Genomic DNA, 12,498 nt, shown 5'->3' with positions numbered 1-12,498 from the left:
TTTACATATGTAGAGTGTGGGTGGTGCAAATGGCCAACAAACTTGACTACAAACTAAAGATGGGAGGTTCAAGTCTACCCAGAGGTACCTTGAAAGAAAGGTCACTTAAAAATCAGCCACTGAAAGCCCTACGGAGCACAGTTCTTCTCTGAGTTGTGATGACTTGACAGCACCTGGTTTATACACACACATGCATAATTGACTTTTTAAGACCTAAATGCAGCACTCTGTCAGGAAGTCAAGGCAGCAGAAGGAAGCTTGAGGAGCAGGTGCATTAAGTGTTATCAACTGCACTAAGGTGTGGGGACAATTCTGGAGATAGAAAGGTCCCCAAGAAACCAACAGTGAAGTTTGGATTAACTATAAACATTAGTTTCTGAAGAAGACCAAGAACTTGGCAGGAAAGCTTGTATGGAGCTCCTTGTTAGCAGTGTTAGTCATAGAACGTCATGGAGGTTTTAGTCGCCGTATTTATACAAACTGGTCCTACCACTTCTTCTTCAGGGTCCCCTTGCGCAGTCAGATAGGTCACCCTGAACTGCTGCACACTGCTGTCTGCAAGGTCCCATGTTACCCGCAGGCTAGAAGTGGTTTCATCATCTACAACCAGGTCTCTGATTCCTGTCCTGAAAACTAGAATTAAACACAACCAAGGGTTAAAGAATTGAACCCATCACATTCCAAAATGAACTGCAGGGCCTATCTGTGGAAATGGCAACGAGTATCAGCCAATGGCCTTTTGTCTCTCAATTTAAGACTCACATGAAGCAAAGCCAGAAATGGATTTAGGACATACGTACAAGGTGTCTTGTGGATCCTTCCAAATTGTCAGCTGTGAAGACACTGCTAAGGAGAACTGGGGAGGAGCCCTTGAACGTGGAAACCCGCCCATGGAGATGAAAGGGGAGGGAGCAAGTTCATGCGTACTACACCCTAACATTCTACTGGAGGGTCATGGAGGGTCAAGTTCAGTCAGTGTGCACTCTAGCACTCTAGCATCCACCACACACCACACCTACTTGTCCCCCGCCCCCATTTCTATTTAACACTTGTCACTCAAAGCACCAATCTATCCATTCAGCCCACGTGAGTATTACACTTTCTCAGCTATCCATCCAACTTCACGCTTGTTCTCTGGCACACTTGTTTTCATTTCCCAGCATTCCTGCTCTCACATTTGTTTCCATTTATCCCTTCCCTCTTGCCCTAACTTCCTTTCATTCTTGCCCTAATTTCCTTTTCTTCTGTCCACCTCCAATGACTTTTCCTTCTCCTTCCTCCTTCCTTCCTTCATCCTTTTATCCAGCAAATATTTATTGAGCTTTCACTGCATGTAAGGCTGTATTTGATCTTAAAGTTAATAGACAGATTAACTCTTACAAAAGTAGCAGAAGTATCATAGAGGAATAGAAGATTGACATTTACCAGGCAAAACTGGGGGAGCATACCAGACAGTGGGAAGAGGAGAGAACCTCTCACATTCAGGGGTAGGCATTCTAGATGGCAGGAAGAAATGGAATTGCATAGGAACTGAGGCAAATAATACTGAGGTTGGAAAGATCGGCTAGAATTCAGCCATGGAAGGTTATGGAAGTTAGATGAGAAAGAGACTTTGGGACAAAAGAAGAGCTTAATAAAGATTAATCAGGTAATGGATGGATGGTTGGATGGATGAATACATGGATGACTGACTAGGTAGTGGAGAGGAATCGAAATGATATTGTCAGACTGTTTTACTTAGTTGATGCTGACATTAGTGTGGAAGTTCGTTTGAGAAAGAAAATAGTTGATGTAAAAATATATGCTAATTCTTAAGTATGTACCTACATTTGAGGAAACAACGGTAGGACTAATTCTTAATGGAGAACCCCAGAAGTCATGGAGGGGGACGATGCCCCTGGGGGTTTGTGATGCTGACATGCTTGGAAGGAGAATTCAAGACAAAGATGGACAAGCCACCGAGATCTAACAGTGGTGATCAGTGGGCTGGACAACTGACTGACATTTAGGGGATGAGAAGATGTGGAGAGGTCTGAGAGGGGTGAAATCTGAGCTAGCATGCCAGCGAAGGAAGGGAAGAGCATCTTGTTTTCTTAATCAATAATATAAAATAAATAAAATGGAAATAAATACGTTTTCTTCAGACAAACTTTTCTTATGGGTTAGTGCATTTGTCCTTACCGGAAGTCACAGGTGTGGTAGGTGGAATGCTCGTAGCTGGTTCTGTCCAAGCACTGTCAACTAAAAAACAAAAATGTTCATTTTTTAAAAATTCTGTAGTGATAATAGCACCATGTATTTTGTAGTTTTCAAAGAAAATTCCACCTCTGTGATCTCACTCAATTCTCACAACAACCTTGTCCCTGTTGGGAAGACTTAAGGGTGGAGTTAGAAGTAAAGTAGACAGGAAGTCTATTCTACAGATAAAGAAACTGAAACCGAAAGACATCTGACGTCATTTAAACATCTGAATTACACCTACAAAAATGGAAAACCAAAGGTTACTAGAAATGGGGACATAACCATGATTATTAAGTGAAATTAAGCAGTACAGTAAACTAAATGCAGTTGCTAGTGATATTGGTTAATGTACTTGGCTGTTGATTGAAAGGTTTGAGGGTGAAATCCACCCCGAGACAGAAAGTCTGGTGACCTACTTTTTTTTTGGTGACCTACTTTTGAAAACTCAGCCATTACAAACTTGATGGAACACAGTTCTACTGTAACACACAGAAGGTCACCCTGAGTCATGGACAACAGGGCAGCAATTGATTTCTTTCTTTTCTTTCCCTCCTTTCTTCATTCCTTCCTTATTCCCTCCCCCCCTTCCTTCTCTCCCTCCACCCCTTCTTTTCTTTCATTCTGGAAAACTAAATTATAAATTATAAAACATCTTCCACAAAGACACTACAAAGGAGGGGAACAAGCTCAGCATCTTCTATTTCTTAAATTCATGCAGAGCATCCAGGGAAATGCTGAGTAGATACCGATGTGTATGCTCCACCCAGATTCCCTCTCCAGGGCTGCCAATGACTCACAGATGCATTCCTCTCTGGGACCTGCCTCACCCAAGGTCACATCCTCTGTCAGGGACCACGTGCTTCCAATGTGAGGATGTGAAGATGCAGGCTAATAAAATCAGCTGAAGCCTTGATTGCAGTCATATCATGGGGCAGCTTCTTCCTAAGCCGCATCCTGCCATTCACTTCCTTACAGATGTGTCTCCTGATTACACTTCTCAACAAACCTTCTGGATGCAATTTTCTGTTTCCAGGGAAGCCAATCTAAGATCATTTATTATGTGCATAATACATCATATCAAAAAAATGAAGGGATGAATGAATCAGCGAGTAACTTTTGTACAAGATTCTTGGACCCAAGATAAGCTTGCAAAATTCTAGAACACATTAACCCCAGGTTTGTTGGCTCATTTACTCATTTATAGATTATTTTATCTATCCATTCATCCTTCAGCAAGTGTCTGCTATGTGGTTGAAATTTACCAAGTACTGTGCCCAGTACTAGTCCCTGCCTTCATGTGATAATAGTCTAGGATGCTAAAATGCTTCACAAGTCAACTTCATTAAAGATAAGAGTTATATGAAGAATTCTAGAGGATAGAAAGACATCCACAGTTGTGTAGGCAGGGATAGGCTGATGGAGAGGGATCCTGGTGAGGTGAAGAGCATGCCAGAGTGGACAGTGGGAGCTCCTGAGGTCCATTCTGGGCAGACTGTGACTTACGCGTAGTCCCGATTGCAGTAACCACTTCACTCTCACTTCCATCATCGAGTATCGCCAACAGTGAAACTTCATATTCAGTGCCCGGCTCCAGGCCTTCAATGACGTGGGAGTCTTGGTCTTCTTTTAGGAGAACCTGATAAATACAAGACCCTTAGTAATGAGGTTTACTTCAATACTGGAGACAAGAGATGGTTTTAAAAAAAAAAAAGGGGGTATTCTAATTGTAAATGAGATGGTGAACAACCAGCATAGTGAATATGAGTAACGTCACTGGATTGAGCACATAAAAAAGGCTGCACTGTTATATATATGTGAGGATATGTCATAAAGTATTGCTATTAGGAATCCAGTTCATACATGTATAAGTTTTACTCCAAATAAAACATGTTTAAACATGTCTCTGCAATCAGTGGGTGGCTGCATACAAGTTCTCTCAGTAATGCACTCTAGTCTCATTAGGGCACTTCCGAAAAAACGCCCCATCAGAATAGTGGCTTTTGAGGGAATCTGCTGGCCCAGTTAAACTGTAAGCAGAGAAGTCAGCTTAGAAGGTTATGGTGACTGTTTTTTGGGACTCCAAAGGGATAATCTTGATAGATTCTTCTCAAATGACACAGAATGATCACTGAGGCTTATTAGAAAGAAAGAATTTTCAAGAAAATTAGAAACTGAATTGTTAAGAAAAAGGCCAGGAAACTTGAGCCAAGGAAGTTTTTCCATCATGCGAATGCACCTCTCATTTTTCCAGGGTGGCAAGGGCAGGGCCATCCAAAAAGAGTTTCACTGGGAAAACTCATTCTATTTACCCAACAATCTTCATCTCACCCATCCAGACTTCTTTTTTATTCTAAAGCTCAAAGATATTTAAAAGGAACAGAATCTGAGCCCCTTAAAGATGCCCAAACTGCTGTGTTGACATAGTGTAGAGATTTTTGAGGAAGGGTTGCTGCTGTTCGGTGCATTGGAGTCAGTTCTAACTCAGAGTGGCTGTAGTCATTGCCTGGTTCTGAACCAGCCTCACATTTGTTAGAGAGATTTCACAAGTGTAGACTTACATGGAGGAGATGCCGAGAAACAGGAACTTTACATTTTGATATTTTTGTTTAATAAATGTTTCCATGATCTGGTAGCAATTATTTTTGCCTTGCTCTTGTATATTTTACCAACACCACCAAAAAAATAATAAAATATCAAAAACAAGCCCATTGCTTTTAGGTCAATTCCAACTCCTAAAGGAGCTCTGGTGGCGCAGTGGTTGAATTGGGCTGCTAACCTCAGTGTCAGCAGTTCAAAACTACTAGCTGTTCTGCTGGAGAAAGATGAGGCTTTCTGCTCCCATAAAGATTTACAGCCGTAGAAACCCTGTATTGGAACTCCACCATCACCACCATTGACCCTGTAGGATCTCCAAGGTGGGAATTTTTACAAAACCAGATTGACACATCTATCTCCCACTGAGCAACTGGTGAGTTCAAACTGCCAACCTTAAGGGTAGCACCCGAACACCTTGACCTCAGTGCTACAAGGCTCCTACTAAGTGCCATAAAAACAAATAAGGGAAAGGAAGAAATGAGGGAGCAAGGAAGAAAAGGAATGGAGCCAGCTAGCATAAACAACTCCAGGGTGGATTCATGAGGTTTCAAGTCAATTGTTCCTCCTTTCAATTGCCTCAGTAGAGAAAACAATAATATTTAAAAAGTGGAATTTTAAAGTTTTGTTAAATATCATCTATTAAACTTAAACAATCTGAAAATACATACATGATATATAACTTGAACCCTAAAACAATGCATTTTAATTTTACAAACAGAGTGTGATTTGACATTATGAAACCATTAGGCCATGCAGATATTCATTTATATATTCCAGGATTCCTAATCTATTTTAAAGTGAAGACCAACTCTAAATGCAGAAGGATGCGTTCACGGCCAGATAAGGGCTCCAATTCATTTCACTGTTCCAGACAACTCACCTCCTCAGTCTTCCCGCCATAGACCGGAATCCACATCAACTTGTGCTGCCCCTCCTCCGCCGAGATGGGATGCCAAGTCACCCTAAAACTTTCTGTCGTCACCTCATCAACTTCCAAGTATTGCTGGGCTGGAACTTCCTCTGTAAAGCAACCACAAGGATTCTGTTAGGAAAATGAGAAGAAGGCACGAGAGCCAGAGCTCCAGCAGCTCCCAGGAGGCTTAAGGAGCAAAGACTCCAGACATTTCTTCTCTTATTTTAAATGCAAAATGCAAGAAGTGAAAACATTACTGATCAGTTCACCATGGACTTCCATTTCCAGCATCTACCAACAACATAAATTAGGCAAACCATGGAAAGAACAGATTTTAAAACTTTATCCAGTAATTCCCAGGTTTCTTAGATTCTCTGTTTGGTATTTTCATGACTATAGGAAGTAAACGTGTTATATTCAGTATTCCTCAAAGATACTATTTTCCAAGAATTTTAAGGAAATTAACAAAATGGTTCCCTAAAGGCCTGAAAAACATCCCCTTTCATCTCTATTCTCTGGTAACAAGTTGTAGAGAATTCCGTTAACACTTGCACACATGGCTGCCATTGGAAGCTACATCTACTTCATCAGAGCTTCCATGATCCCCTGATGGCACAGTGGCTAAAGGAACCCTGGTGGCATAGTGGTTTATACATTGGGCTGCTAACCGAAAGGTCAGAAGTTCAAATCTACCAGCCGCTCTGCAGAAGAAAGGTGAGGCTTTCTGATACCGTAAAGAGTTACTGCCTCAGAAACCCTGTGATAAATGCATGTAAGTGACTCCTGGTGTGGTGCTGTAGGATCAGCACTGGACTGTGAACTACAAGGTCAGCAGTTCAAACACACCAGCCACTCCTCTGAAACCCTATACAGGGTAGCTAGCTATGAGTTGGAACCGAAGTGACAGCACATAACAACAACAGTAACAAAACAACCAGCACAGTGGTTAAGTACTTGACCCTAACTGAAAGATCAGCAACCCACCAGTCATTCTTCCAGAGAAAGATGTGGCAGTCTGCTTCCACAAAAACCATAGCCTTGAGAGCCCTACGGAGCCAGCCCAGTCTGTCCTATTGGGTTGTTACGAGTCCGAATTGATTAGATGGCATTGGGGTGCATAACCTACAGACAGGAAACAGATGGATCCAAACCTCATGCTTACTTCTATTACTTAAACATTTCTATATTGTTGTAGGACTATTTTGGTCTCTATTAAAATGTTACTCACTATAAGTTGAAGTGTTAGATGAAACAATATTAAATTGTTATTTGTGTTATCCCAAAACTGTTAGATACCAGTGATTTTGAAAGTTCAACTTAGTACACATGTTGTTATTGTTGTTAAGTGTTGCGGACAACAATATGTAGGGTTTCCAAGGAGTGGCTGGTGGGTTTGAACCACCGATGACTGTATGGTGAGCAGCCCAGCTACACCAGTAAAATATACTCGTGAATATAAAGAATATGAGAAAATTTTATATAGAAAAAAGAAATTAGGATGACAACAGTATGTAATTTTATTTAACTGAAATCTTTTGACTTTAGGTGGTCTTTTCTTTGTTGCTTGCTAAGACAGATAATTGTTGTTAAGAGACATCAAGTGGGTTCTGATTCATAACAACCCTGTGTAGGGTTTCCAAGGAGTGGCTAATGGGTTTGATCTACCGACCTGGTGGTTAGCAGTCTACTGCTAATTCACAGCAAATACTACTAGTTACATAATTTTTTCATTGGTTTTGATATAAAATAATAAAAATAAAATATAATCAATCTCTTTTCAAAATAATAGCTAAAGAGGTTGTTCCACATTCTGGTCTTTATACAGTTATTTCTGGAAAACTCTCAGAAACATAATGAGACTTACCAGTGGTAAAACTTCCAGTGAGAGGCTCCGACTGCCCTTCATCGTACATGGAGAATACGGCAATGGTATATTCCGTGAGGGGTGTCAGGCCTTTCAGAGGAAATGTACTAATAGGATCCACTTCAACCTGCAAAAATGACAAGACATAATAGCTGTGTTTGATACTCACTGTATGGCAGAAATAGAAATCAGTTTATTAGTGCCTGTAGCTAATATTACACAGAACTATAAATACTATTAAAAACACACACACACACACACACACACACACACACAAAACCCTTCAGTAATAGAACTAGTCACCTCTTGGTCTTGAGGAGTCTGGGCTTGCCCTGTCTCTCTGTCATACCTGAACTATGCCACACTGGCCTATGCGTTTACCATCTCAGGGATCAATTTATACATGCTATTCCTTCTTTCTGGGAACCACTTTCCCTATGTCTTGGGGAAATAAGCTTTCTCATCTATCAGAACTCTGCTAAAATTCTACCTCCTCAGAGGGGGATGCTCCTTCTCCCTCAATAGACACAGTGTCACTGTCCCTGGCTTGTTTCCTCCCTAGCTTCTACCAGACCTACAATTAGTTTACTTCTTTGAAAACTTGGTTATTGCTTATTTCTCCCACAGGGTATAAGTTCCTTAAGAGGAAAGGTCATGATTTTGCTATTCATAAAGTGAATTAGGTGCTCAACATGTACTTTTGGAATGAAGAGGTAAGTATAAAAATGAAGGTAGAGACACCAAAGAACCATTTTTAAAAAGATGTTTAAAGGTTCATCTAACATAAGGGCCAGTCCATCTCTGTGAAATCAACTTTTAAGTCAAACCTAGAGAACTGAGGAGTTTCTGTCTTCACTTTTTTAGAACTCTGAGCCACTTCGCTGGAGAAGAGGCTCAGCCAACCCCATCCTTTCCAGCCTCCATCAGATGAGCCAGATGTGGAAGTGAAGTCATCTTGGAAGTTCTAGCGCCATTAAAATCCTAGCTAAACGCCAGTCACCTCAGTGGACACCATGTAAAACAAAGACAAGCTAACCCCACTAAGTGCCTAAATTGCGTAATCTTGGCTGGTTATTTTAAGCTTCTACATTTTGGGGGTTGTGTTCCACAGCAATGGTTAACTAAAAAAAATTATATTCCTGTCTTGTGAATCAGGGTTGACCACACTGTTGACAATTCTTAGCATTTAGTAGTCTAGCCTGGGCTCTATGTACTTACTGTCCTTCCATTAACTCGCCTGTTACTGCAACCCTCTAGGGCAGCTAACCATCACCCTCAATTTCTGTTGTTGTTAAATGCCCTCCAGCCAACTGACAATTGGAAGGTGTGACAAATGAAACTGAAAAGTTAAGGCACTTGCCCAAAGGATAGCCAGCAAAGACCTAGGACTGAATCACAAAACTTGAAAATTCTAAGTCTTAAGTTCTTTATCACCATTTCCAGTATGGCTTCATTATTTAGCTCATGGAAAACCAAATATTTGCATTGCTTTGAATTATATAATAACTAAGATTATAGAGCACTGACAATGTACCTTGGATCTTTGCATACAAATGCAAACCCTTTGAGGTAGGTTATTGTTGTTGTTAAGTGCTGTCAGTCCCTTACGGCACATAATGACCCTGTATAGGGTTTTTGAGGAGTGGCTGGTGAGCTTGAATCGCCAACCTTGAGGTTCAAACCGACCATGCAGTCCAGCACATTAACCCACAGCACCACACCATGACTCCTAGAGTTAGGTAGGTACTTACAATAACCGTTTTACAAAGGAAGAACCTGAAACCCAAAGACCTTAATTAACTGGTCCCAAGTCATAGAATTGGATGCATAGTTAGGTCTTATAGTAGAGACTAAATTCTAAGAACTTGGTTTGTGGAAGGCTATGGTCTTGTAGTGGCACTGTAGGATAAGCACTGGTATGCAAGGTTGGTTTGAACTGCAAGGTCAGCAGTTCAAGTCTACCAGTTGCTCCCTGGAAATCCTATACTGGGTCATTATTAGTTGGAACCAACTCAAGGCACTAAATAATAAAAACAATGGCTTACAATGGAAGCCCCAACTCTGTTTTTAGTCCTGAGATAAATTCAGCCTCCACTGAGTTCGTTCTGACCATCGGTTTCTATTGCAAAGTCGGTGGCTCAAGCTCACCAGCCATTCATTGAAAACCCTACACAGGGTCACTATGAGTTGGAACTGACTCAACGGTACTTAATAACAACAACAATTTTATTATTAAAGCAGTTCATTTGATACTGAACTGGCTGTGTTTCATATTATTTCAGCCTTGCTGATTTTCTTTCATCAAATGATAACATTTAGTGATAATTAGGACTTGGTGTCAACTTGACTGGGCCAGGATCCTTAGTGGTTTAACTGTTAGGATGTAGTCATCACCTCCATGATGAAATCTAGTATGATGTAATCACATCCCATGATGTGATCTGATGTCATCAGCTCTGATCTAATGTAATTAACCTATGTTAGGATGTCAGAGAGGTTAGATGCAATCTACAGAATGAGCGTGTATCTAACGTCAACAATTGCTTGAAAAAGTTTGCTTTGCACAAAGCTTGCATTCTTCATATTTGAAATTCAGTTCATCTAACTAAAGTCCTTCAAATGCCAGCTTGCACAAAAGTGGAGGATAAAATTGAAAATAAACATCATTTCTAGTCTAGGACTTCTACAAAAAGGAGCTCTGGTAGCGTAGTGGTTACAAATTGGGCTGCGAACCTTAAGGTCAGCAGTTCGAAACTGCCAGCTGTTCCACTGGAGAAAGATGAGGCTTTCTGCTCCTGTAAAGATTTTCAGCCTCGGAAACCCTGTACAGGGTCGCTATGGGTCGGAACCGACACCAAGGCACATAACCACCACCACCACTTCTACAAAGATGCATACTTCCTTATCTTCACCCCCCTCCTTTTTTTTTTTCTAATTTTCTATAAAAATGCATTGTTCCCATCTCACAGACTCCTTTTATAATGTAACTGGCAAGTCTCCCATAATAGGTAGAATCTGGGTTCCCCTGAGCCTAAATCCAGACAGGGACTGTGATATCTTGTACCAATGGAGTATGGTAAAAGTGTTGTCATGTGGGTTCTAAGGATGAATCATAAAAGGCAATATAATTTCCACCTGGCTTCCTCTGCCTTTGGACACATGTCTTGGGTTCCTAAGACAACAGTGTTAAAAATCCAGCTCCCCTGAAGCAACCAATGCTGGATAGACCATGGAAAGAATCTACTTAGAGTTGGAGGACTGTTTCAGCCCCCAGATGCTCCAGTATTCCCAGGGTAGGCATACAAATAAAGAAACCTTCAAGACGGTGCCAATCCCAACCACTATCTGGCTACAACCTCATTAATGATCCCAAGCCAGCACTGTACATTCAAGCTTCACCTCCTGATCCACAGAAAGTGTAAGAAATAAATGGTTATTGTTGGCTTAAGCCACTATCTCTTGGGATGACTGGTTAGGCAATAGACAATTAACACATACCAAACTCAACCAAACCCAACCACCTACCTCTGAGTCAATTCCAACCAGAGTAGACTAGAATGGCCCCATATGGTGTCCCACACTGGATAACTTTACAGAAGTCAAGGGCAACATGTTTCTCATGAGAGTCACTCGGAGCAGCAGAGTGCTCACCCACTGCAACACCAGGGCTCCTCAACTGACTCATAACCACCTGGAAAGTATACTTCCTATCCCCCCCACTTACCTCATTGATTTCAGTCCCATCAGCATTGTTATATACAATCCGATAGCCACTAATCTTCCTTGATGTTGGGTCCCAACTTAATCGAGCACTGTTTGAGCCAATATTGGAGATTCTCAGGTTTCTTGGTGGACTTAAAGGTACTTCACAGAAAAATAAAAAAATTAAATAACATACATGTAAGAAAGGCAAGAATCAACCATCTTGATCGCTAAACAACTTACATATGAAAAATAGTCACCCCTGAAATAACCAATGAATTGTCTCACACAAAAATAAATACGGTGCTCTAATAAAGAAACAGATCGTATGTGGTAGGGAATGAATAGTAGTAATGAATTATACATGTTTAAGAATAAACAAGATTTAGATACATTTTCTAAGCCTTTTTTCTCTAGTCAAAACTATTATTGTAGGTTGATATAAATAGATAACTTACTAGAACAACATCAGGATACTAAGAATCAAGTCTTAGCTATTCCACTCAACCACCATGTGACTCAGGCAAAGCCACTCTAGTTCTCTGTTCCATGATTTCCACAAGCAAAATGAGTGAGAAGCCTTTTTATCATCTCTATCTTGGCATCTATCCTATCTGTGGTTGTTGTTAAGTGTCAGTGAGTTAGTTCTGATTCATAACAACCCTGTATAGAGTCTCCAAGGAGTATCTGTGGGGTTTGAACCACAGACCTTGTGCTTAGTAGTCCAGTGCTTATCTACAGCACCATAACAGGAGTCCTGGGTATCTATTAAGCATCTTCAAATTAGCATGTTTAAAACTGAACTACTGAATCCAGCCTCCCCCTACAATATGTTCTTCCCTCAGTCCTTCCCTCTGAATACATGGAAGCTCATTTCCTCTCATTGCTCAAGCCAAAAAGCTTGGCACCATCCTGGATTCTTTTTCACTTGAGTCCACTTCAAGCATCAGTAATTCCTTCAATATATATTCAGAATGTGACCACTTCTCTTTACTATCACTGCTACCATTTCGGGGAATGCCACAATTATTTCATGCCTAGATCTTTGCATGGTTGATGCTCAACCTTTTCAAGAGGTAGCATATGATCAAGAGCCAATGAAACTGAAGGAGGAAGTCCAAGGTGCATTGAAGGAATTGCCGAAGAACAAGGCTCCAGGAATTGATGAAATAAAAATTGAAAT

The 12,498-nt window shown here is 40.8% G+C and overlaps 1 protein-coding gene across 1 annotated transcript in view; it reads right to left on the bottom strand.

The window, feature by feature from the left end:
• COL14A1 (collagen, type XIV, alpha 1) overlaps positions 1-12,498 on the bottom strand; it is a 217,518-nt gene that overhangs the window by 129,118 nt on the left and 75,902 nt on the right. Inside the window, exons 13-18 of the mRNA XM_006830676.1 lie at positions 11,338-11,477; positions 7,614-7,740; positions 5,717-5,856; positions 3,745-3,877; positions 2,182-2,241; positions 482-633 (exon numbers count right to left, since the gene is read on the bottom strand). Of these exons, the coding sequence (XP_006830739.1) occupies positions 482-633; positions 2,182-2,241; positions 3,745-3,877; positions 5,717-5,856; positions 7,614-7,740; positions 11,338-11,477 (752 nt within the window). The remainder of the gene's footprint in view (positions 1-481; positions 634-2,181; positions 2,242-3,744; positions 3,878-5,716; positions 5,857-7,613; positions 7,741-11,337; positions 11,478-12,498) is intronic.

Source organism: Chrysochloris asiatica, unplaced genomic scaffold (genome assembly GCF_000296735.1).
Source record: "Chrysochloris asiatica unplaced genomic scaffold, ChrAsi1.0 scaffold00001, whole genome shotgun sequence".
Classification (NCBI taxonomy): Eukaryota; Metazoa; Chordata; class Mammalia; order Afrosoricida; family Chrysochloridae; genus Chrysochloris; species Chrysochloris asiatica.
Note: the sequence above shows the minus strand (reverse complement) of the source record. Positions and strands in the feature narration are given on the sequence as shown.